Genomic DNA, 26000 nt, shown 5'->3' with positions numbered 1-26000 from the left:
CATCGTTTGGGCAGGTTTTCATTCCAAAGAAGAAAGCTCTCCGCAACTCTGCATACCTGTCAACCTCTGCCGATAACTGCCCTTATAAATGATTATGATTCCCCTTACAAACCCCCAAAAACCTTACAAACACCGTACGACTCAGAGTCGTACGGTGTTTGTAAGGTTTTTGGGGGGTTTGTAAGGGATTGAATCATAATCATTTATAAGGGCAGTTATCGGCAGAGGTTGACAGGTATGACTCTGGTATGTTACAAGTGCAATCAGTGGATTGGCGTCAGGTGCTTGTGGTTTCAGCCCAACCCCCGTTGGCGTCAAGTGTCCGTCCGTGTCTGTGCTGAAATAAAAAGCTGCCGGGCCTTTAAGGAGCGCTTAGCCCACCTCTGGTGTGGACCGTGGAAGCCACTCCAGTCCAGTCCAAGACTTTTTTTTGGACCTATTTGAAATGTGGGTGATCAAAGGCTTTTGACATTTTTGACCCATTTTTGAGCGCTTTGATAAAATTCAAGCGTTGGACATATAAAGACGTAGCATCCCATAAGACGAGGCCTTCATTTAGGAGGGGTGGGCAAACTAGTGCACAAGTGGGTGCAGGATTTCATTTCAATCTCTAAAGAGGCAAAGCTTTCCACAATACTAGTGTCGTACAAGTGCAATCAGTGAATTGGCGTCAGGTGCTGCTTGTTTCGGCCCAACCCCCGTCAAGTCAACTGGGTCTGTGTCTGTCTGTGCTGGATGGCTGGGAACAAAATGCCACCTCCCCCAGTCATGGCGGCCCAACCCCCGTTAAGTCAACTTTGTCTAGGTCCGTCTATGCTGGATGGCTTGGAAAATAAAAGGTGCGCCCACATTGGCCCTCCAGGACCGACCGCTTTGCCCACCCCTGGTGTAGACTGTGGAAGCCAGACCAGTCCAATACTTTTTTTGAACCTATTTAAAACACGTGCGATCAAAGCGCATACTTTTGCCCATTTTGACCCATTTAAGAGCGCTTTGATCAAATTCAAGCGTTGGACATATAAAGACGTAGCATCCAATGTTCCCTCTAATTTTTTTGTTTGTCTGGGCAGAATGACAACCTCCCTGAGCACACGGAGTACCGGTGTGAGCCACATCATCATTGCTCACTATGGGCACACAACAGTATCACACCTGCCATAAGCAGGGGCATGTCTACTACACATAAATGATTTAGTAATAATAAAATGTAATGATTAATATCTATGAATGGGCGGCCCGGCGAATGAGTGGTTCGCGCGTTGGCCTCACAGCTAAAACATTTTTTTTTTTTTTTTAATGGGATTTTATTTTGTGCGCTCCATATGATTTGCTGTGCGCAGAGAAGACGAGAGTAGTGCGCAATTGCGCACGCACGCAGCTTAGAGGGAACATTGGTAGCATCCCATAAGACGAGGCCTTCATTTAAAAGGGGTGGGTGGGCAAACTATTGCACAGATGAGCGAGCACGGTGGGTGCGGGATTTCATTTCAATCTCTAAAGAGGAAACCTTTGCGCCAAATTTGGTGTCCCACAAGTGCAAACAGCGGATTGGCGTCAGGTGCTACTTGTTGTTTCAGCACAACCAAGTCAAGTTTCTGTCTGTGTCCGTCCGTGTCTGTGCTGGATGGCTTGGAATGAAAACCTGCTAGCACCGCCGCCCTCCAGGTAAATTAGTGATTCAAATAGAGAAAATAGCTTTTGACGGGGGGCCCCGACAAGGCTGGTGGAAGAGTGGTGACCACATCCGCCTCACAGTTCTGAGATGGCGGGTTCGACCTCAGCTTGGAACCCTTCCTGTCGGCGTGGCTTTTCCCCGGGTACTCCGGTTCCGTGCACGCTGGGCTAATTGCGCGCGACACCGTCTCTAGCTACGGGCGCTGGGTGGTGTCGGCTCATTGTGCCCCGCCATTGGCCGGCAACCCATTCGTCCCCACCCAGCCGTTTGCCCCCCCCCACATAGGGTCCAGGACCCTCAAGAGTATAAAGCAGAAGGGAACATGAAGGGACAAGACCTGACGAACAAAGCGGACACGCCCCAAATTCCAACGGCCCCCTTTTTTCCCTCCTGTATAAAGCACCGGTTTTGGGTTCTGATATTGAGAAGAGAAAACAAGGCCGTGGGCAGTCCATCCCAGCGGGACTGGACGCAAGGCACTGAGGACCGCTCCATCTTGTCCGGCAAGATGGCAAAGTTGTAGAAAGCCCTTTCGTATTTGTTTTGTTTTGTTTTGGCGTGTGTGTGCATGCAAGCAGGGAAATAAACTTTCAGAGCATCTCTCTCTCTCTCTCTCTCTCTCTCTCTTTCTTTTTAAGGCCGACGCCCCCAAAAAGGTCGGCTTTGGGTCCCCCTCCCCCTCCCCGCGTCCGTCCGGTCGGTCGCCACGGAGCTCCGCCGCCAAGCGAGGACCAGGCAGGCGTGGAGGGCCGCTTTGCCGTCTCACACCGGGGTCTGCTGAACCCAAGGCGGGAAGCTGCTTTTCCTGGCCACACACAGAAAGGGGGCGGGGCAAGGACAGAGGGCGGGGCGTGTAGAAGAAGAAGAAGAACAAGAAGAAGAAGCCATTCAATGACCCATGAGAGGGAAGGAGGGAGAGGAGGAGCCGGCCGGGAAAAACCAAACCATTTTTGGCAAAACCAAAGCACTTGTTTTTCTCTTGGTACTCTCCCGGCGTAAACTTTTGGCTGGCGCACGACTGCCGACCCTCCTACTTCGGATAGACTGGATGTCTACTGGTGATAAATGCATGGCAATTTGCAGCCAGAGCGCGAAAATACCACGTGTCGCCCCCGCCAACGTGGCGCCAAGGCGGCCATATTGGCAGGGGGCGACATCCCCGCGCAATCTGTCGGAAGCGGGAGGGTTGGCGGCCAATCAACGAGCACCCCCGCCCGGAGGACGTCATCTCCACGGTACACGGTCGATTGGTCGCCGGTCTTTTGGTCGCCGGTCTTTTGGTCGCCCTGTCCGCGACAACGGGCGACCAAAAGACCGGCGACCAAAAGACCGGCGACCAAAAGACGGCGACCAAAAGACCGGCGACCAATCGACCGCACACGCATCTCCAGGTGGTACCGGTATGGAAGCTAGTTTCAGGGCAACGTTGATGAAACGACGGGACAAAAAGGGTGAGAGAGAAAGAGAAAAAAGAGGGAGAAAGCCAGAGAAAAAGAGGGACAAGTAGAAATGGCCATGGAAAGACGACAACAGACGCACAGAGAGACGCAAACGTATTGTTGCTGCACCCGCCCACCAGGGGGCGGGGGATACAAATTGGCGTTTTGAGTGGCACAACCCAAATCTCACGGTGCTTTCTCTTCTCAGAACCAGAACCAAACCCCATCGTGTATTTTTTTTCCTTTTTCTTCTCAACACCACAAAACAGCACTTTGAACTCATTGGCCGCCATCGGCGCCCACGCGGGACGCCCAAGTTGCCTTCAAAATCCGCCGTCACGTCGTCCAATCGTTACCGGCGACACTGAAATTCGGGAAACGGGCAAAACGACCTTCCTACTTTTCGGCACCCCGGCGAGGAGACGCGCTACGGAAAATGAACCAATTGACGAGCCATCCACTGGGGCGGGGCATGTCCGACGCAAACGGATTGGACCTCCCCACGCCCGCACATTAAAGCCATTAGAATAGCGGCGAGTGGAGTTTCCTGAATTTCAGGGTGGCGAGTGCTAACCCGTGGACAAAGCGGCCCTTACCAACATGGCTGCCACGTAGCCTCATCTAACGGTCGCCGACTCCATCTCGTTGCCGTATCCATCTCAATACGCTCCAATCCACGGAACCACGGCAACCACGACAAGCGTAACGGTGTGCCGGTGTGGCGGCCATCTTGCCAGGGGCCACTTTGCCGTCCAAAACAACGTGCGGACATTGAAATCAAGCGGGAAGCGTCGCCCGATGGGTCGGACCGATGGCCGTCGGCTCCGAATAATGGATTGGCCGGCCGTAACGTAACGCGCCTTCCAAAATGACCGGCGTCTGCCCGTGACGGCGAGAAAACCGAATGGCTCGGTGGCCGTTGAAATGATTTGGGAAGTTTGTCGCTGTCAATGAGTTCAAGGTCAAGTACAGAGACGGAGACGGAGACGGAGACATTGACGGAGACAGAAACAAAAAGCAAAACAAAACGTACCCACCTGAGCTTCACAACTGTGCAGGGGGGGGGGCGCCCTTCTTTGTTTATTAGCACAAAATTGTTTTTATACGGCTAAAAAAAAGTACAGACAAAAGACAAAACCGCAAAGTCACATGTCCGCCGCACACACACACACACACACACACATATATATATAAATTTAAAAAAAATAAACAGAAAGACGTGTGCACATCCAGAAATGGTCAGGGTCAGATACAGGGATTTCCCAGCATTCCCTTCTTTTAATGCTCAGGATGGCCATGGATATGAATATGGAGATGGAATTCAAGTTTACCATCAAAAATTGAGTCAAAAGTTTGATATGATGATTTGGTTCATTCAGCATTGCACTGCCAGACTAGCCACACCCCATTTACAGACGATGTGCTGTGGTAGTTAGTCAAAGAAGCAATCTTTCTTTGATGTGTTGTCATGATAAGATATTCGAGTCAGTGCAATTGATAGGATTTGGCAAAATGGGATCATACACAGATGCATTTCAAATCAAATCTCTTTTTTTGGCTGGGGCAAATCTTGCTTTGTTTGTTTGTTTGTTTTTAAACACATTTCTTGGGATATTCTTTATGATTTGATGGGAAATAATGAGTGAGTGAATGACGGGGATAAATTCGGGGGTGGGGTGAAAAGAGCCAGAAAGAGAAACAATGGAGAAAGAGCGGGCTTAGGCTTATTACCTGGACATTCGGTGCGGGATGGCGGCGAGGCGAGGTTGCGCCAAGATGGACGGGCGCCTCCCCTAAAACAAATCACAGTATGGCGTCAAAAAAAAACAACACCCCCTGAGCCAATAGGAGGAAGGGTGAATAAGACCAGGACCAAAAGAAGAACAAAATAAAATAAATGGTTTGACCCCGCCCCCGCGAAAAAAGGCGGTCCCACCTACCTGGTCAGAGAAAATCCTGCTTTTGCTCTCAATGACGTTGACGTGTCCTCCTCGAATTTCGTCTTCCACCACCATCAGTCTTGGGAGAAGACAAGGACAAGGAGAGCCGGCATTAGCAAACAGCTAAACATTTGGCGGCCAGACACGTTTTATTTGGAAAGGACACTTACTTTGCTTTCCTTCCTCATTTCACACTTTGACTCTTTGGTCAATTGCATTGGATTTTGGAAAAAAAATGGATATTGTATGGAAATTTTGACTTTTTGGGTTTTTTTGGCGGTGGGGGGAGGGGTGGATCGCTCGCTAGCGAGTGAAACATTTTACAATGACAAGTCCCGTGGGAATTGTTGCTCCAAAAAGCCACAACATTGACAGACGGCACGATGGCCTGATTTTCAACGTCACACTGGAAAGCATCCCAAATCTTTTCACACTTCAAATCTCTGCAAAAAGTGTCTTCTCGGTCATATTTGCAGCATTTTTTATGAGATCACCAAAAATATCCAGCTTTTTCTATGACAAACCATTGATTTTCCTGTTCATTGGTCATTTGGTGTTGATGATATTGGGCCAATTCGGCCTCATTTCCTGCTGATTTGAGGGTATTTCTTGTTGATTTGGGAGACTTTTGCTCGCTTTTGGCTCACTTTTTCATTTTAGGGCATTTTTTCCCAAAAGAGTGACTATGAATAAGGGTTTTGGCTCTTCTTTGGTCAAATTTTGGTGAAATTCTTTGCAAATAACTAGCTAAAATTCTTTTGTTTGCCTTTTTTGTGTGGGTGTAAATCACGAATTTGGCATTTGGAACCTTTTGAAAACATGGGATGTTTTTACTATTTGTAAATGACTGGGGCTAGCTTTTCTGGCAAAAACAAATAACAAAAACAAAAGTGTTTTTGGCGCCAGCTTGAACGCTCGCGGCTAAATCCAGTCACTGAATTTTTGGAAACTTCATGCATTTTTTTTGGCCATTTGAGACACGCAGGCACGTGAACTCCATACAAACAGACAATGTAAAAACAGAACAAAACAAATTAAAAAACGGGAACAAAAAAAATCCCATTTGAAACATGAGCGTTTGGATGTTTTATTGGTGAATCAGCGAGTACAGCGTTGAGATCTTTTACAAAAAAAGATTGAGAGACAGTAAGAAAGAAGCAGATAGAAAAAAAGCTTTTGGTTGGACATGAGAGGCATGCGTATGCGGGGGTGATGGGGCGGGGCCAGATCACTTTATACATATATTATGACAACAGGAAAAAGACAGTGACCGACCGGATGGAATATTAACTGGCCTTTTGCCATGACGACCAATCGGATGGGCTTTTTTTTTTTTTTAGCAAAGGCTCCCGTCGCCGGGCAGATTAGCACCTCAAGCCTAACCCCTAAACAGAGTGCCAAAAGGAAATCAATAAATAATTAAATGTGTCATTCAAATGTCGCATTCACGTCAACGACTTGATCGATGATTTATTCCATGACTTCCAGACGTTTTTATTCAACTATTCACGTTTTTGAAAAGTGATTTCAATCCATGTTTCTTCATTGTATGGTATTTATTGAAATGTTGACTTCATTCAACATTGATTGAATGATTTGAACGGACGGCTCTCTCTTTAATTCAGCATTTATTTATCTGATTGATTTCCATTTGGATTGAATTCAAAGTTTAGAAATGGATTTCCATGAATATGGATTCTATGACATCATGGTCCAATCCAAAAAAAATGGCCCAATATTTCAACGTTTGCATGAAATAAATCTTGATTTAAGACTGAAAATAGAACAATAACAATCGAAATAATGAAATCTTAAGTGAAACAAATGAGTTTATCTATAAATTGAAAACATTTCCATGACACATTGAATTGTTCATCTAAATGTGTGGCTTCAATGTTACCTTTGATCTTTTTTTTGCCAAAAGATTTGAATGGAAAAGCGCCAAAAAACAAACAAACCAAAAAATACACATCTTGGATTTATAATATAGTCTCACTTTGGTTTCTATTCTGTACATATTGATATTGTGCTATTATTGTTATGGCTCTTGTATTTCTCTTTCTCTCTCACACACATACTTAAATATGACCTATGGATTAAATATATATCGATATATATATATATATAAAAGATAAAACTATGTACTTCAGCCTGTCATAGCACACTTGTACAGTATATTGCAGCTGTCACAGCAGGAAAATTAATTTGAATGACAGCTTTGAGGGCCAAAATTAAATAAACAAAATCTTTAAAGATCTCATGAAAACACTACGTATTCATTTAAATTAAATTTGTCATTTCATTATTTCAAGATGTATTTGAACGTTTGCTCATTCATTTCAATATTAGTTCACGGTGAAAACATATGGCTATTGAAATAAATGAATCCAAATAAATATAGACATTTATGAATGTGTTGAAATTCAAAAACATCCATATTGTCAAATTAAAACTGAATAAAAATTTAAATAATAGATGAAAATAGAAACGGGCGACGAATTGAAATGAATAAATATTGAATAAATAATGACCTCTTAATGACAATTGTGGAAATGAATACAAAATTGGAGTGTAAAAATACATCTTGAAATACTGACAAGACAGTCGAAATGAACACATCATCAAATAATTCCATTTTAAATGACACATTTACAACTGCGGTCGTATTTCTTTACCAAATTGGGACGTCCGACTGGACGGCCGTGGTGGCTAGCCTAGCTGGGCTCCCACTAAGCGGCTTGCTAGCCAGTTAGCAAGTTATGCAGTTACTACGCCAGCTAGCGACTTAGCTAGCCACGTAGTTAGTTCGCCGGCTAGCGTGTTAGCTAGCCACGTAGCTAGCTAGCCACGTAGTTAGCTAGCCACGTAATTAGCTAGCCACGTAGTTAGCTAGCCACGTAGTTAGCTAGCCACATAGTTAGCTAGCCATGTAGTTAGCTAGCCACGTAGTTAGCTAGCCACGTAGTTAGTTCGCCGGCTAGTGTGTTAGCTAGCCACGTAGTTAGTTTGGCGGCTAGCGTGTTAGCTAGCCACGTCGTTAGTTCGCCGGCTAGCGTGTTAGCTAGCCACGTCGTTAGTTCGCCGGCTAGCGTGTTAGCTAGCCACGTCGTTAGTTCGCCGGCTAGCGTGTTAGCTAGCCACGTCGTTAGTTCGCCGGCTAGCGCGTTAGCTAGCCACGTCGTCAGTTCGGCGGCTGGCGAGTTAGCTAGCCACGTGGTTAGTTGGGCAGATAGCTCCTCCCTTACCTGTTGATGATGCCATTAATTTGCGAGTCCTTCTCCTGCTGCTGCTGGCGAAGACGGCGCTCGCTGTCGTCCAGTCGGTTCTGGTACTGCAGGAGGATTTTGTTGGTCTGGTGCTCCTGCGTCAGCAGGCGGCGCTCGTACTCCTCCAGCTTCTTGTGCGACATCACCAGGCGTTCCTTCAGACAGTTGATCTCCTCCTCGTACTCGCGCACCTGCCGGCCAAATTGCTACCTTTACTTTGTCTATTGAAGGCGGGGCATGCGGGGGAGTGGGGGCGTGGCGCTTTTGGACCCACCCTGTCCATGCGCGACTCGTCCATGCTCTTGGAGTACTCCTTGAGCTTAAAGTCCTCGCGGTCGATGCGCGAGCTCTCGATGTCCGCCGACAGGTGAGGCATGTTGGACACCCACGCCACCGTCCGCTCGTTGGCCGGAAGACCCGAAGGCGCCTGGAAGGGGAGGAAAGGCCTCGGGTGGGATCTAATCGCTTCCCGCCAACTTCAGCTCATTTCACGCTATGTTTGCCTCACTTCCCGTGGATTCCTGGGCATTTCTGGGTCACTTCCGGTGGATTTTACCGCCACCGATACCACGCTAAAAATGTACTTGGAAATAAAGTGCCGACGCCGTGCAATGCGTACTTTTCCAGTTTCCGGCCGATGCTGACCCTTTCCAAGATGGCCGCCGCAACAAAAAGGAGCACTTGTCGCCCAAATGTTTTCCAAATGGGGTGAGTAAGAAGCTCGTTTTTTTTACAATGCCAACACTTTGATGGGAACATCAAACACCGAGACCATCTCATGGCGGCCATCTTGGTAGGGGCGATTCATGCTTCTGCCGTCATTTGAAAGGAGTTTCTCACGAGTTGACGTCCAAATCCATGGCGAGTGTCCTCCAATCAACAGGAAGTGAGGCAAAATGACCAGGCGATATCACCAATTCATCATAAAGTGACGCCAAAATGAACAGGAAGTGACGTCGGCCGCCGTTGACGGTTCTAAAGGCTGGGAGAGCCACGCTTCACTGACCTGTTTGGTGACGTTGGGCTTGAGCAGATGCTGCTGCGGCGGCGGCGGCGGCGGCGCCGGCTGGGACTGCTGCTGGGGCGACTGTTGCGTGGCGGGGCTGCCGCTCCCCTGGGGACTCCCCGACTCCCGCACCGAGCTCTGCTGGCGAGGCAGCCCCGGCGCCGCGTTGTCCTTGCCGGAGGGTTGGCGGCCGAGCCCCCCGCCGCCGCCACCGCCGATGACGCGCTGCTGCCTCCCGCCCCCAAAGGCCGACTCTGGCGACTGCAGGAGGTTGGCGCTCGGCGGCCGGGACTTGGCCGGGACGCCCCCGACCGACAGCTGGTGGGACGTCTGGGATTTGAGGCGTTGGGTGGGAGGTGGCGGAGCACGAGGTTGCACCGTGGAAGGAGGCGTGGTGGCCAAGGAGGAGTGGGAGGTGCCCGTGTGCGACGTCAGGCCCGTCGCTTGGTGATCCTGACACATTTCAGGACAATTTCAGGCTTAAATCCTCTTATGCGACAAATCCAAAAGCCACAAGTCAAAAGGAAGTGGCCTGGAATTGACTAGCAACAAACAGGAAGCCATGCAAAATATACAGTATATAAGTGACCCAAAATGACTAGATGGTGTCAGGTCAACAGGTGGTGACCTGAGAATGTCTCAAATTGTATAGGTAGTGTACATGAAGTTACCCATGAGGCACAGAAAGTGACGGGTCAACAGGAAGTGATCTGCATATGACCCTCAACAAACAGGAAATGGATGGATGATGTACCGGATGTGACTTGGGAATGTCCCAAAATGTACATGAAATGACCTACAACAATGAGGAAACAAAATGGCAAAATGTACAGGACGGGAGACCCCAATGTCCCAAAACGAACGTTCAAGATGCGAAGCAATCTCTCCAACGAGGGCTCCGTCCACTCTTGCTCGTTTTGTGTTTTTGCTGCATTTAATGATGTCTTAATGATTTGATTTGGTGATTCTCAATGATCCCATTGACTTTAATTTGCTTTGTACTTTGTGTTTTTGCTTTGTTGTTCTGTCTAATCACCCTCTTGCTACCGGCCACAATGACATTTCCCGAATACGGGATGAATAAAGTTATCCAATCCAATTTTCCGTTCCCGTTTGCCCCGAAGACGGGCCGGCCCGGGCGTACCTGCGCGTGCACGGACATCTGCCGTCGGGCGTAGTCGTCGCTGTAGCTGTGCGAGTGGATGATGGCGGGCTGGCCCAGATGGCCGTCGCGCCCGTCGCGCCCGCCGCGCAGCGTGGACAGGTCCTCGCTGCGGGAGAAGCCCCCGTGGCCGAACTGCGGCACGTAGCCGGCGGGTTCGGGGGCCAGCAGAAGGGGCGCGGGGGGCGGAGCCCTCTGCGACTGCGCCAACTGCGCCGGCTGCTGCTGGCGAGGCCTCTGGCGGGGCCCGTCCGCCGCCGCCCCCGCCGCCAGGTGAAAGAGGGGATTCTGGAAGGAAAGCGGGTAGCGCATGGCGGCGGCCTGCAGTTGCTGCTGGCGGGATAGCGAGTCGGCGGCGGCGGCAGCGGCGGCCAAAAGCCGGCTCGAGCGCGGGCCGCCTGAGCCGGCCGACGACCTGCCGCCGCCGGGCCCCCCGAAGCTGCCCGTGCCGTGGGAGGAGTTGAGCATGTCCACCGACTGCAGGTGAGACACGCTGTTCATTCGGGAATCCTGGAGGTCCATCATATAAATAGGCTTTTACTGGAGCGGCCCCCGCCAGCCCCGCCCCCCCAAATGACACGATGCGGCCCAGCCCCGCCCCCGCGCATGACACGGCCGAGCCCAGCCCCCGATGTCACATGTACAAAGAACCAGCCTCACCTTTCCGTCAAAAAGGACTGAACGAGCCGAAGACTTGGGCGCCATTGATCCTCAGACTGGATCCAAATGCAACAAGGAAGCATTTTTGACCAAACAAGGGACGATTTTTGGCAAAAAAACGAGCCGTTTTGGATAAAAAAAAAAGAACCGATTTTGACCACTGAACATTTCTTCCCAACGAGAAACAAATCCTTTTGGACAAAAGAAGCAAAATAACGTTTTGTCCAAAAAAGGAAGTTTCTTACTAAAGAGGAAACATTTTTGACCAGAAAATTCCAACTACAACCAAACAATAGTTTCATTGTTTGAAACAAAAATCAACCATCGACGATGACCATCAACAACCCATTTTAAAATCTCTAGGACGTGAGCCTTTTTTTTGTTGCAAAAATCAACACTATTTGCCCTTGAATTGAAGAAAATATTCTTACCATTTTCAAGCCAAAACAAACGTTATAATAACGATTCTGCTGTGAATGGAGTTGATCTGGGGTTCATTCCATGGAGAATTTGAAGCGCAAAAGAAGCCGCCCCTTTAAGATGGCCGACCGACATCTAGTTCTTGTATTCATGTGATATCTCTGGTTGAGTCGGGCTAATTTGGACGGGAAATGGACAAACAAGCAGATGTCATGGTACAGTGTTCCCCCGCTCTATCGCGGTTCCTTGCCAAAAAAGTGCCACGGATGCCCATTCAAGTCCAATTCTTTAGGGCCGAAGGGATCAAATAGTCTCGGATGTCTATCTCTTGTTTTTTTTTGTTTTTTAAACAATCTAGCACGACACGTAGCGGGCTGCCGTCGACCTCAACAGACGTCCAATCCATTCAATTGGATTGGACGTCTCCTGCCATGAATGGAGGACCAGGATTGCCAAAATTCAATTCATCATTGGAAGAAGAAAAAATAACTGTCCAATCTAGCTCAATATGGTACGGTACTCGGATGATTCGCCCAAAGACGTTTCGCCGACGGACGTGTGACAGACGGACAGGTTGCCAAATGGACGTTCTGCCGATTCAAAGCAGGGGTATTTTCGTTACAAATTTATTCATTGCAATTGGGTCAGGTAACGCTGTAAAGTGCACTTTTATCGGGGAAATCAACCACCGTGGGCCCGGTTCTGATCTCTAAAAATCCCCAGTATTTGTATTTTATCATCAAACGCGGTTTTCGGCTGGATTTGACCGAATTTGAGAGCATTTTGAGCCGTTTGGCGAATGGACGTGTATAGATGTTTTTTTGCCTTATCGCGACATGTTACCGAGGAATTCACTTCCCTGGGCTCGGTTCTAGTGTCCAAAGAGCTCCAGTATTTGTATTTAATCATTAAATGCTGTTTTAGGATGGATTTGACCCGATTGCTGTCATTTTACGGCTCAGTTCTGCTACATCTGCCCGCCCAAGAGTGCTTATTCCCGGGGTGCCATTGATGGTAGACTAACATTGATTTTTACTATAATTTGGACAACGCCGGTGGCGGGCTGGATTAAAAATCCTAACGGGCCGTATATGGCCCGCGGGCCGAGGTTGAAAAACTTGTACACACACGATCCGGGGGCGGGGCGAGCCTGTCCGTCTGTCAAACGTCCGTCGGCGAAACGTCTTTCGGCGAATCATCCAGTCACGTTATGGGTCTGGCTAAGGAATGCTGGATTTCCGTTAGCTAGCAAGCTAGCGTGAGATTGCAGGAGGTTGCCCTCCCCGCCCCCCGATAAAGGCGGGCTCACTGTAGACTCGCTGATGGGACAGCGGGCACGGAATGAGCGAGCGGCATGCCGGCCGGGCGTCTCCCGCCGGGCTCCCCACGGCGCCACTCACCTTGCCGTCGGGTTCGGTGATGTCGGAGCTGCTGGTGCAGTAGGCGGGGCTGGAGCGGGCCAGCGGGGGCCGCGAGGCGTAGTACGCCTCCTTGGACGCTTCGCGCCGCAGGAAGCGCTCCTGAAAGCTGTTTTGCGAGCGGGGCGCCATCAACCCGCCCGTGGAGGTAGGCGAAGGCAGGCGGTTGGCATCCATGGAGCTGAGGGGAGGAGGCGGAGTCAACGGGAGGCGAGCCAAAAGGAAAAGCAAGGGGGGCGGGAACGGGAAGTGACTCGGAATAAACAGGCAGTGGGCAAAATGGACAGCAAGTGAATGGAAATGCCCCCAAATCAAGAGAAAGACCTGTTGAGGTCCCTCGCCACCAGGTTGCGGAAGTCGGAGGAGGGGGCGCGGTCGAAGGCGGGGCGCTCGGCCCGGTGGCTGGGCTGCCGCTGGAGGTGCGGGTTACGTAGCGCCACGCTGATGTCGTTGAGGAGGCGCGGCAGGGGGCCCAGCTTGACCATGGCGTCCTGCGGCGGCGGCGGGACAAACGGCGGGCGGGCGGGCTCAGGCTCCGATGGCGGGCACGCCGGCCTCGGGAGGGGGCTACCTTGCCCAGCTGGGACACGGCCTCCCACAGGAGCCCGTGCAGCACGGAGAGCTCGCGTCCCAGGTCCACGTAGCCCTCGAAGGCGCCGGCGTTCCCGGCCCCGTCGGCGTTGGACACGTCGTAGAGGAAGTGCTGCACGGAGCCCCACTCCAGCTCCACAAACTCGTTCATGAAGCACATGTGGTCTTCCTTCAAGCCGAACCTGAGTCCAATAGAATGGAATGACGGCCAAGTGCAATGACTTTGACCCTTAGTGGGCCCTTCCTTTAGGCCCCGCCCCACCCAGAGATCCTACTTGCAAAAGTTGGCCAAGTTCTGCAGCACTTTGGCGATCAGTGTGAGGGTGCGACTGGTCTGCTCGTCGGGATATTCCTGCGTCAGGTTGAAGAGCGACGGCGACATGATGGCCGGACACAGGAAGCGCAGGAAGAGCGAGCCGCTGATCAGGCGCTCGGCGATGTCCTCGCGGCCGCGCTCGCCGCAGCGCGCGCGCCACGAGGCAAACACTTCCTTCAGCTCGCGGGGGAACACGCTGACGCCGCAAAATTCAGCCCGGTTAATTCATTCAAAAGGAAAATGAGCAAAAACAGCAACACTTCAATCTGACACAGGCAAAAGAATCTGGCAACATTTTACAAAGAAATATCTGACAGCAAGGAAATAAGTCGTGTAAAAAAAAGGATTGGGGGGAATCCTTTTTCTGGGGAATTTTCAATTTGATAGAGAAAATATCAATTGGATCCCCCAAAAATCCAGCCATTTACGAAAATCATGAAATGAATGAAAATGTGCACGAATAAAATCAAGATACCGTATTTTCACGACTATAAGGCGCACATAAAAGTGAGTTGTAAAATGTCTAAATAAAGTACAAGCCAACTCAGTTTTGCTTCCGTTGCCTTTTTAAAAACGTGTTTTTAGCGTGTGGGTGTAGCGTGCAAGAACTCTATTTCCCAGCAGTCAGTGCGCACCGGAACCCGGAAATAGGCTGCTTCCGGTAGCCAGCGCTATTGCGTTTCAATGTTCATCCATATGTAATATATATGCGTCTAATGAAACGGTGCATGCTTTGTGTGTCTAAAATACAGAAATAGCACTCGTTACTGGCACTGCGGCTAAAAATACCATGCGCCGAATAGTCGTGAAAATACGGTAGTCTATTTGTATTTGTTCTTTTTCCTAAATGAGACAAAAGAACGTTCCCGATTTGACAATTCCAAATTGAAAATAAAAAAAATCGGATCATTTTTACGCATTCGACAAATAGTCAAAAAAATGTGTCGAGAAAAATCGCATCAAAAAGTCACCCAATCTGGGAAGAAAAGTGGATCAGGATGTTTATCATTCAAAAAAGCGAAAAACCTTCATCTGAGTCCTGGAAATCAATCAACAATTTCAAATGAGACCAAAAAAAAACGACAAAAAAAGAGGGCAAAAATGGATGGATTTTTTTTCCCCCCAAATGAGTCCCTTTTTGATTCACGCAAAAAGTGAGAAGGTGAATTTTTGGGAGGGAGGCTGACCATTGCGAATTGAGGATCTTGCAGAGGGCCAGCTCGCAGCACATCCTCAGGTTGGCTTGGTGATCGGCCAAGACCGAGGGCGGGGTCCGCGCCGGGTCCACCTCGCAGTTCTCCTCCGACTCGTACAAGGCGCGGATGAACTCTCCTGCGCAAAACAAAAGGGCTGAGTCCAGGTCCGGCCCGGCCCGGCCCGACCCGGGTGGCCCAAGACCAGCAATGGACCAACCGATGGCATCCTTGAGGTACTTGTGTCCGATCAGCTTGAGGTACTCTTCTATGGCTTTGGTGGCCAAGGTGTTCTCTCTGAAGATGAGGTGCTCCCGGTCCATGAATCGGTCCACCTCGCACATGGCCATGTCCGACAGGAAGTCCTAGTGTAGAGGGGAGAGCTTCAAAAAGGGTACTAGACGAACGGCGTGCTGGCTGGCCTACGTACCTTGGCTTTACCCGTGCTCTGCAGGATGTGCACCAGGGCGCAGGCCACCTCCTCCTTGCTCTTGACGCTGAGCACGGGCTCCAGGACGGCGCAGAGCGTGCGGTAGTTGTTGGTGACGTACTCGGCAAACTCCTTGTACAGCTCCATGGGCAGGATGTTCATGGTCTGGAAGCGCGACTTGAGGCGCAGCGAGGCGTTGATGATCTTGACGCCCACGCCCACGCCCGCCCCCTTGCTCAGGACGCTGGGCTGGATGACCGGGTACCACTGCTCCACGAACTGCCGCCCCGTCACGCTGGAGATGGGGATGATCACCAGGCCCAGGTACGTGCTTTTTTCCTAGTGACAAAGGACACGCCCCCCCACCCCTTTCAAACCAAGGCCATGCAAAATAGAGCTCCTTCATTTGGTCAACATCTTGAAGGCAATTCGTGGGGGAGCTGAAAAATAATGGTGCTTAGCTTAGGTACGATTGGCTCCTTAAAAATCCAAAAAAATGAAATAAACTGTGACCGGATGATTCGCCTAAAGACGTTTCGCCAACGGACGTTTCGCCGACGGACGTTTCGCCGACGGACAGGTCGCCGAATGGACGTTCCACCGAACGTAGGGATATGATCCGGGGGCGGGGCGAGCGCGCGAATCCCGTTTCGGCGAAACCTCCGTTCGGCCGAACGGCCGTTGGCCGAATGAACGTTCGGTGGAACGTCCGTTCGGCGACCTGTCCGTCTCTCAAACGTCCGTCGGCGAAACGTCTTTAGGCGAATCATCCAAGTAACAAATAAACGGAAGAGTGGTTAGCATGTCCGCCTCAGTTTTCAGATGGAGGTTACAATTTGCGTATGCTAGGCTAGCCACTCGAACACACTAAAAGGCCTAACGCTAAACGCTAGCTAGCTAGCTAACTGGCCAACACCCACCTTGCGTCTTTTCTTGTCCGTCTCCTTGTAGAGGTGCAGGCGGAGATTTCGCACGGCAGGCAGGTTGTTGAACTCAAAGTGCTCCCCCCAGAAGACGGTGTCGGTGCGCGGCTTGCTGGTGGTCCTCGCGTACAGCATGTCGTCCAGGCACAGCTCGCAGTAGTAGCGCTTCTTGGCGGGCAGCTCTCGCGCCTCGATGATCCACAGCTTCAGCACGTTGTCCACGCGCCGGCTGTTGTCCTGTCGTCCGCCAAGAAAAAGAAAGGCGGCAAAAGTATGCCGCGCTGTCCTTTTCGTCAAGTGCCACCATTTGATTTCCTCCGGGCGGGCGGGCGGGCGGGCGGGCGTTTTAGCGGCGAGCGTGACGTGACCGAGCGACGGACGCCAAAAGTCAATGTCATTGAAAGTGTATGTCAAACTAGCTGAAATCATTTTCTTTGTCTTTGTGTGGAGTTGTCCCTTTAAATGGGAATTTTGCTTAGACCAGGGGTGTCAAAGCGGTCCTTAAAGGGCCGCAGTGGGTGCAGGTTTTCATTCCACTTCAACAAGAGGATACCTTTTGCAAGTGTAATCAGTTCATTCAAGTCAGGTGCTATTTATTTTAGAAGACACCTGATTGCTTAAAATGTCGGCAGTGGATGGGTTGGAACAAAGACCAGGACCCACTGCGGCCCTCGGCGGAATCGCTTTGAGACCCCTGGCTTAGACAATGTCGCCCGCTGTTAATTCTATGGACGGACATAGCTAGCAGCAGTCAATTAGCGGCGAGCTACGGTATTACCAGTAAAAACGGTAGGAAAACAGAATGCAAACAGTTAAAACAACTGGAAATGTAACATTTTTTTTAATTTAATTTCAACTAAAACGGTGAAAGATTTGACATTTGACCAAGCGGCGGGCGTCGAATGTTTAAGTGACGCTATTGGGCGGCGGTGGCGTGTTTTTTTTCTTTTTTTTCTTCTTCTCTCTCCTCACCTTGTTGGGCTTGACGGCCCTCTGCAGGTTCTCGATCCACTTGTCTCTCTCGGCCGCCGAGCGGCAGGCGAAGCACTTGGTCCCCGAGCCGGTGGTCACCTGAGGCGGCGTCCGCGCCAGGCCGGTTAGCGTGCCTCGGCAGGGCCGGCCGGTCTCCGCGGTCCGGTCGGGGGGGGGGGGCTCACCTCGAAGCAGTACTCCTGGCCCAGGATACTGGAGTGGACGGGCTTGATGACGGCGTCCTCGTCCAGCGTCAGGTCCAGCGCTTCGGCGGCGCCGCTGGGCGACAGCAGCGACTCGTGCGAGTGCGACTCCCTGAAGCTTTGCATCAAGCGCGTCCTGCCCGAGCAACCAACAGCCCATTGAGCGCCGGCCAGCACGAGACTTCAACGCGCCACCCGCCATGGCCAAAACGGCTAGCTAGCGTTAGCCGCTCGCCCTATCGCCATCAATGACTTCAAATCGCCTTTTTCTTTGCCCCGGTCGCATGCCCGGCACGTCTCACTGGCCGGCGACGGCGCCCCCCACCTGTCTTGGTCGGCACTGCGGAAGCGGGGAAGGATCATCTGGCGGAAGCTGCTGCTGCGGTCCAGTTTGGGTTGGCTCTTGGCCCTCTTGATGGAGCCCTTCAGCCTCCTGCTCAGGAAACTCTGGACCACCAACGGGAAAGAAGGAAGGAGTACCGGGGTTGGCCGTGTGACGTGGCCGATTTAGCCCGCCGTTTGGCTTCTTCCGTGCCCCGCCGTTTACTCACGGATTGTCGGAAGGGTTGGGGCGGGACGTTGGGCGGGACGTCCATGCTGGGCTGCTTTCCCGAGGCGATGCTCTTCCGCCGGGGTCGCTGATCTGCCGGGAGGGACGGCAGAAAGAAAAAAAAAAACAGGTCACGCCAGGAGTTGCCCGAGCGTTCTCTCGTCGTCCCACGCCGCCACTTCACGGAAAGTGAAGCTTGCCAAACGAACAAAAAGAATCCCGTGTTGCACGTTTTGGATCTGGCAGAAGCATTTTTCCTTTCCCGTCTCCGAACCAGACGGCGTTAGGAGGGAAAAATGTCAGCGCTAGGTAATGGGACGCGGTGGCGGGGGTGGCGCCGCGGACGGACGGATGGACGGACGGACGAGAAGAGCGCGTGGGAGCCGGAGCCGCTGTGCCGTTTCCAACGGCCGCCCGCCCGTCTGTTCGCAGGTCCGCGCTGACGCCAACCGCGCGTCACTCTCTGACGGGCCTCCACCGTGCGTTTCGGCGGGGAGGCTTGGCGTTCAGCTCAATGGATTTCATATCGTTATTACGGTTCCCACGGGATAAACGGCCGCCCTCGTCGCCGTCATCGCCCCCGTTGCCCGACGCCTAGACGTCCAATGTGCGTCCAAAAGATAAGCGGAAAGGCCGACTCGCTCGCTCACTCACCCTGCACGTCGAGATGCGGGCGTCCCTCAACGGGAACGCTGACCGTGCGGCGCAGCAGCTTGTTCCTCTGCGACTCGGAGCGCCTCTCGCGCATCAGCAGCGGGTGAATCTGCGCATGCAGAAAGTTTCGCCTTACTTCAATCATGTCGTCTAATCCAAAAATCAAACACGACGTCAACTCTCTTCATTGTCCACCAAAAAGTCAAAGGGCAAAAGTCAAGCCGGGACCAGGAGAGGGCTAGCGTTGGCTCCCTCTGGTGGTACACCAAAGAATGACCCCGCCGCCCCAGAGCATGACATTTGATTTCCCTTTAAAAAAAAGCAATGCAGCCATCTTTGGACGACCTCTCACCTCTTCCTGGTCCAACATGGGTTGCGGCTTTGCGGGGCTCACGCGCAGACGGGCGTTCCAGCGCTCGTCGGACGGCTGCTCGTACGGGGGGCGGCCGTACGGGAGGCGCTCGTAGGCGGGCGGGAAGCCCTGGAACTGCCGCTGGAACCGGTGCTGCTGCTGCTGCTGCTGCTGCTGGTGGCGGTGGTGGAGGTGGTGCTGCTGCTGGTGCTGATGGTAGGACGGGGGGGCGATGGCACACCTTGCATCTAGACAGGGTTTAGGAGGACATGCAGAAAAACACCAAGTGTAAGTGCTCGCCAACAAAGCGTCACGCTAAAGTCCCAAAATCCAATTCCACCCAGCCAAAACAATGGCAAAACTGCCCCATCAGCAACGCAAAATGTGCCAGAAATGAGGAGAAAAAAAGAGAAATGGCCCAAAAGGAATAGCAAGTGAACCATAAAGGCCCCAAAATGAACAGGAAGTGACCCCACATCAACAGGAAGTGACTGAGAGATGTTGTAAAACTAGCACAAGGTGAATTTCAATATTAAGTCACCCACAAATGTCCCAAAGTGATTTTTCCCTGTCCGTTCATGTTCAGTAACCCAAAATCAACAGAAAGTGACCCGGAAATATCCATAAATGAACAGGAAGGGAGCAAAAATGTCCCAAAACTAACAGCAAGGGACCTGCAATTTTAGAAGAAGAAAAAATCCTCATCTCTGTCCAACTTTTTGTGTGCATGCTATGGAAGAAAAGTGCGCAAACGTAGAAGAGCCTGCCTACGTCCGTCCGTGCGTCCGTCCGCCATTCATTCCTCCGTCGGATTGCGAAGGTTTAAAAAAAAAAAAAAGGTTAATCTGAGGGGTCGCCGCTAGAAATGAATCACGGGCCTGCCGCTCATGAATATGACTGCCTCATTAGGACGCATTAAAAGTTGATGAGCCGCTGCGGACGGACGCAGGACGCAGGACGGATTTTTTTGTTTAATAACCGCCAGCGGTTGGAAGAGAAGAATAGCCACGCACGCAAAAATCACTTCACCACTCAAGCGCGCGGATGCATTGATTGGCCCAAACGGAAATCTTGACGGTCACCGACGACTCGCACCCATGTGGGCAAAAGATTTTTTAGGAAAAATGCGGGACCCCGGGAGCAGAATGCCACGACAACGCACTCGTAAACGGAAAAAACAAATGTAAATGAACTTGGATTAATATATACAGACACTCAAACATACGTTTAATGTAACTTTACACAAAACTGAATTGTAATTTTGTTGTAATCTTTTGTTACCTTGGTTTTTCGGGTTGGCGGTTTGCCACGCCTCCACCCACACTCACGTTCGCTATCGATGGACTGTTTGCTGTTGTACTACGTATTCCCTTCAAAATATTCCCAAAATGATGCACACAAATGTCCTCACAATAGGATAACGCACGACCACTTGCCAACGAGAAATAGTCTTTCAAGAACGATCGCAGGAGCTTCTTTCCTTAGAAAGAATAACAGGAAATACAATAGTTTAGCTTACCCACGTATTGTGGCTCATGAAGTTTTATTCTGAGAAAGGTTGCCATTGCCTATCGGTCGGTGTTGTGTGCACGAGTATACTTCATTACCCAGAAAGCCCTCTTTTTGCATGCGGGTTGCGCATTTCCTGGTCTTAGGAGAAACTCGTCTGAATTAATCGTTCCGTGCTCGTAAATATTGTTATACACGAAAGATATGCAAAAAAGACCTGGCTTGGTCGCATCACCAAATTTTGATCACATGACGGGCGAATTATTCGATCGAAATTTCCGCCGTAAGACGAGAATTTTGTATGACAAGCGGTCGTATGACGAGGTACCACTGTACATGTAAACGAGTGCCTTTTCAATTTTTTTTTTGTCATTTCACCACTTTTAAAGTGGAAAAAAATGAATATTTTTTAAAAGATTCTTATACTGTTGCTAATCGATGAGAGGATGCATTCCAGAAGAGTCTACTACAAAAAAAAATGAAGATTAAAGCAATTCTAGATGTAATATCTCAGTTCTGTCACCAGCAATTTCCATATTTTAGCTCACAGGTTAGCAAAGAGCCAGATGCACCCATCAAAAGAGCCACATGTGGCTCCCGAGCCATAGGTTCCCTACCCCTGCAATAGACCGTACAAACTAAACACACACCGAGGAAAAAATGGGAAAAAGCCTCAGTCGTCGATGCACAGCAAGACCACTACGAGGTTTAAATCCGCAGACGGGGGTCGGTTGACGAGACCATCGCAAACACCTGGGTCACACGGGGGAGGGAGGGAGGGAGTGCCGGGAAGATACGGCAGGTGAAAGTCGTGGCCAATCACGCGGACAGGACGCACAATGAAAGCCACCACCCGACCAACCAAGCAAAGATGACCAAAAAGTCCGCCTTATGGACTTGAAATGAAGTCGTTGCCTACGACGACGATGATGAAACCGGGAGGGAGGCGGGGCCCGGAAAGCCCCCGTTGGACGACGGTCCAGGCCCGCTTCCTTTCCCTCACTTAAGCGCACGGGGAATCCACTTTGACCCCCGGCGCCAAACGGCCAAACAAATGGAACCGGAAGATCCGGCCTTATTATTTTTCCCAGAAGTCAAAGCTTTGCACAAAACGCCCCCCCCTCGGCCGGCGTCCGTCCGTCCATCCGCCCGCCCGCGCGGAGGCGGCGCGCGTCCGCCCCCGACGCGCAGGAAACGAGGTTAGCGCCCGAGAGATGTCACTTCCGATACGCCCACTCTCGCACGCCCCCGGCCTATCGCCATGACAACCCAGAAGAGAATAGAAAAAGAGCGGTGTGCGCGCGGGGGTGAATTAGGGATGGAGGAGATGAGAGTGGGTGGTAGGGTGAGGAAAGGAATGGGGGGGTGAACAAGGAAGGGAGGGAGACAGAAAGAGAGAGAGAGTTTTTTGGGAAGAGGCTCTTGTTCCCATAGCAACGCAGCCAGCCGTCAAATACTCTCTCTCTCTCTCTCTCTCTCTCTCTCACTCTCTCCTCTTCGTCAGTACGCATACATAGTACGGAGGCACCCCGACTCGTCGCCGGTCCGAAGGGGCCCCGGCCCCGAAGCGAACCCTGGACCAAAAGCATCAGAGGTGCCACAAGGGCGGCACAAAAGCCCAGCTTGGCGACTTGCGTGATGGAGCTTCATTTCTCATCCGCAATCACATGGGCTCTTTCATTGGCCCCTGGCGGTCAAAACGGCGCCTTCGACGGCAGCTGACGACTTTGAGAAGAACCTTTAAGTGCGTTAAAAGCAAGAGGAATCCAATTGGAAATGGCCACAAATGAATAGGAAGTGACAAACGTCCCATAAAAGTCCCTCATAATCAGTAGTAAAGGATGACCTGGAAGTATCCAAAAATGACAAGGAAGTGACCGTCCCAGGCTTCTTGCCTCCCTTGGTCCCTCCCTATCGACCCCCCCCCCCCCTCCCCCTCCCGGTCTACCTCCCACTCGCTCTCTCGTTCTCTCGCTCGCTCGCTCGCTCCCTCCCACGACTCTCGGCCACTCGATTTCCTCCCACGTCGCTCGTTCGGTCTTCCTTTCAGCTCATCTCGCCGGCAAAATGTCAAGTCCGGCACCGGTCACGCGCTCGCTCCATCCCATGCCATCCCATGCCATCCCATGCCATCCCGACGAGCCGTTCCGACTCGTTCCACGGCAGTTAGCGCCCGATTGGACGTGGATTGGTCATTCGCTCGAGCAAGTTTTGGAAATAGTAGCTCCAAAACAACGGGAAGTCACCCAGAAATGGCTGAAAATGAGCAGGAAGTGAAGTGGGTGAAAATCACTCCGGAACGGCCCCAAATCAGTCTAAAACAAGTCCGGTCCTGGACTTTGGTTCAGGTGTGCTAGAGGAGGGAGGGGAGGGGATATGGAAAACAGACTGGACCGGATCCTGGCTCTCCAGGACCGGATTTGGCCACCCAACCCCGGTCTAAAACTAGAGGACGGCCCAAAATCAAAGATGGCTGACTTTGGCTGTACTTGCTCATGCTGACTCTTTTGGGGAGGACGCTGGTTTTGAAGGTGCCCGCCATATTTCACGTGACCGAGGCTAACAGGCTTTGGGGGCGGAATTTTGCAAACGTCCGATTGAGCGTAGTCCAAGTGAATCTATAATGGCTACTTTGAAGAAACATGGCCGACTTTCTCTGTCCTCACGTTGACCTCGGAGGCCATCGGGCTCCTCCGGGGGGCCGACACGTTGGGGGGATCCCGCCAAACCACTTTGGACGGCTGACTATCTGTCTTTGGGGTCATGACTCGTTGCTTGGCGGGTCGACCCGCGACAGACGCAAAGAGCCACTTCCTCTCCTCGGGGAGCCCATTCGGCCTGACGGGCGGTCGCCGGGGGAGAAGGAGGGCCGGCGTGGGTAAAAAGCTGACGCCGTCGGGGTAACTTTTCCCGGCCGGCGTCAGCGAATTCCGCCGCTCAAACACGAACTCTTGGCCCGCCGTCCGCCCCGACGGTGGGTTGTGCATAAAAAAAACAGCCAATTGGAGCCGAAGCGACGACGTTAGCATATTAACATTCTTCCTCGTCTTTGTAGGGATTTTTTGTTTGTTTTTTACAAAGCACCTCAGGCGACGGACGTCCGATTCCGCAAATAAATCCGTAACGCCGGGATTCGACTTTCGGACCGATTTTTTAGGGTGAAAATGGATTTTTTTCTAGCCATACGCCGGTATTAGATGGCGAGAAAAATCAGCGTCCCCATGTTAGCGTCTCCGATTGACTTCCGCGCCCCATCTATTGGGAGCGGGAGCACGGCAGCCGTCCCTCGGCCAGTTAACGGCGGCTTTTATGGGGGCGTGTCGTACGAGAAGCCCTCGTTAAGAGCCCGCTCGTTTACTTCCGATAACATTTGGACGCCGGCCTGCCCTCGCCTCGCCGTCCCGTCATTTATTGGCGTTTTAGTTTTGACCGCGGGCCGCCACTTGACTTTACGAGCCGCTCGGAACAAAGCGCTCGCCCGCCCGCCCGCCCGCCCGGTTGGAATAATCTAACGGTGGCAAGATCCAAATTGAAATGGTGTCAAGATATTCACCATATGTTGCAGAGTTTGTGGCCAATGGATCCATTTTTATCCGCCATCACTGATGCCTTTGGGTCTAAACGCAAATGCCAGTCACTTCCTGTTGGCGTGGCTTCACTTCCCGTTAGCTTTGGGCGCATTTTCCGCTCACTTGTGGTTTTTGGAACATCTTTTCAGTCCCTTCCTGTTGATTTGGGAGCAGTTTGGGGTCATTTCCTGTTGATTAGGAGGCAAAGCTCTCACACTTGCTGTTGATTTTGGCTCTTGTCGAGTTCCGTGGGACTGTCATTTTTACCAATGTTTTGGTGACGATATTGGGCGTTCAAGTGGCTAGCTAGCTAGCTAGCTAGCTACGTGGATTTTCTAGGATATTGTTGTTCTTTTAAAACAATCATTTCCCGTATAAAATGATATCTATTTTGATATCCTAACCTAAAAAAAAAGTCATTTAGCTTGCCCCAACTACGGAAGAGCTTCCTTTTATTTGGACCCTCTTGAACTGGTGATCTTACGGGTAGAATATTCAACTTTTGGGGGGGCGCTCATGCCTGCCTGCCTCCCTCGAACCCGTCCTTCCTTCCTTCCTTCCTTCCTTCCTTCCCTCCCTCCAAATGCCGCATGGACCCACGCTGCGCTACCGCGCGGGCGCGCGTGCGCCTTCATCCGCGCGCAAATTACTCACGAGTGGATGTGACGCACCTGTCGACCGTGCGCGCTGCCACTGGTGCTACTGGTGCCACTGGTGCCTTCAAAAAGAAGGCGGCTGGCAGGGTGGCGAACGGGCATGAGGAAGGAAGACAGGAAAGGAAGGAAGACAGGAAGGAGGAAGGAAGGAAACGAAGAGAGGATGCGGCGATGAGGATGACAACATGAGGAAAAATAGACACGCCGGAGAGAGACACGTCGGTTTGTCTGTTTGTCCGTTTGTCCGTCCTTCCGTTCGGTCTTTCCCTACCTTGGATGGGAACATAGGACATGTTCCAAGTGCATTGAACGGAGGTTGCGGCAGGTCTCGGCGTTCCGGGAAACGAAGAGTGCACTCAAAATACCAAAAGAGCGGAGTGGGGAGGAGGGGTAGAGGGGTAGAGGGGTGGGTGGGTGCGATTGGGCTGCTGGGGGAGTGGGGGGGGGGCGTTGGAGTGGAGGTAGGTAGGGGGGGCTGAGAAGAGAAAAAAGAAAAAGGAGAAAAAAAAAGACAGGCGGCGTACTCCTTCCTAGGGGAGCCGATGCCGATGCTGATGCCACGGAAGATGCCAGTAGTCCACCGTCGCCGTCGCCGTCGCCGTCGTCTTCGCTGACATCGGCGTCATCGTGAGCGAAAGCAAAGCACCAAGCACCACCATGTCCACAAGAAGCATCCAGCACCCTTCGCGAAAGCGCGCACGCGCGCGCATGGCGCCCCCCTCCTCCAAAAAAAAAGGGAAAAAAATGAAGGGATGCACAAATGTGTGCGTGTTTGAAAGTGTGGGAGGGGAAGGAAAGGGGAGGGGAAGGGAGGGGGCACGAGTGGGTGAGAGTGAGTGAGTGAGTGAGTAAGAGAGAGAGAAAAAAGAGAGACAGAGTGTGTGAGAGAGAGAGCCCGCCGGTGATAGTTAGCGTACATAATTGGTTAGACGATCAGATAAGGGACGTTGTCCCTTGGCGGCCATTTTGGGTCAGTGCCTTTCCAACTTGGCAAGTATCGACACTGACACCTCGTATCCGGTTTCGGTACCTTACTTCAAAAGGATCGCTACGACACGTGTACTTTGCTAGCTTTCTGTTAGCTGCCAAGCCGGAA

The 26000-nt window shown here is 51.5% G+C and overlaps 1 protein-coding gene across 8 annotated transcripts in view; it reads right to left on the bottom strand.

Moving 5' to 3' along the window:
- Window positions 1-25701, bottom strand: part of syngap1b (synaptic Ras GTPase activating protein 1b) — a 28923-nt gene extending 3222 nt beyond the window's left edge. The window contains exons 1-23 of one of the 8 annotated variants that reach the window (XM_077597659.1): window positions 25429-25701; window positions 25176-25332; window positions 19171-19418; window positions 18819-18927; window positions 18166-18257; window positions 17940-18061; window positions 17597-17750; window positions 17412-17510; window positions 16437-16676; window positions 15517-15855; window positions 15081-15451; window positions 13853-14089; window positions 13558-13759; window positions 13311-13477; window positions 12969-13167; window positions 10471-10998; window positions 9327-9779; window positions 8595-8747; window positions 8300-8511; window positions 5055-5133; window positions 4846-4907; window positions 4152-4222; window positions 197-2480 (exon numbers count right to left, since the gene is read on the bottom strand). In XM_077597659.1, the coding sequence (XP_077453785.1) occupies window positions 4198-4222; window positions 4846-4907; window positions 5055-5133; window positions 8300-8511; window positions 8595-8747; window positions 9327-9779; window positions 10471-10998; window positions 12969-13167; window positions 13311-13477; window positions 13558-13759; window positions 13853-14089; window positions 15081-15451; window positions 15517-15855; window positions 16437-16676; window positions 17412-17510; window positions 17597-17750; window positions 17940-18061; window positions 18166-18257; window positions 18819-18927; window positions 19171-19418; window positions 25176-25197 (4113 nt within the window). In that variant the 5' untranslated portion in view covers window positions 25198-25332; window positions 25429-25701 and the 3' untranslated portion in view covers window positions 197-2480; window positions 4152-4197. Of the gene's footprint in view, window positions 1-196; window positions 2481-4151; window positions 4223-4845; window positions 4908-5054; window positions 5134-8299; window positions 8512-8594; window positions 8748-9326; window positions 9780-10470; window positions 10999-12968; window positions 13168-13310; window positions 13478-13557; window positions 13760-13852; window positions 14090-15080; window positions 15452-15516; window positions 15856-16436; window positions 16677-17411; window positions 17511-17596; window positions 17751-17939; window positions 18062-18165; window positions 18258-18818; window positions 18928-19170; window positions 19419-25175; window positions 25333-25428 lie in introns of those variants that run through there. The other 7 variants (XM_077597658.1, XM_077597660.1, XM_077597657.1 and 4 more) reach the window with 7 other exon arrangements.
- Window positions 25702-26000: the final 299 nt, after the last annotated feature.

The sequence above is a fragment of the Stigmatopora argus genome, chromosome 4 (assembly GCF_051989625.1).
Source record: "Stigmatopora argus isolate UIUO_Sarg chromosome 4, RoL_Sarg_1.0, whole genome shotgun sequence".
Taxonomy (NCBI): domain Eukaryota; kingdom Metazoa; phylum Chordata; class Actinopteri; order Syngnathiformes; family Syngnathidae; genus Stigmatopora; species Stigmatopora argus.
This window is presented reverse-complemented; position numbering and strand designations above follow the sequence as displayed.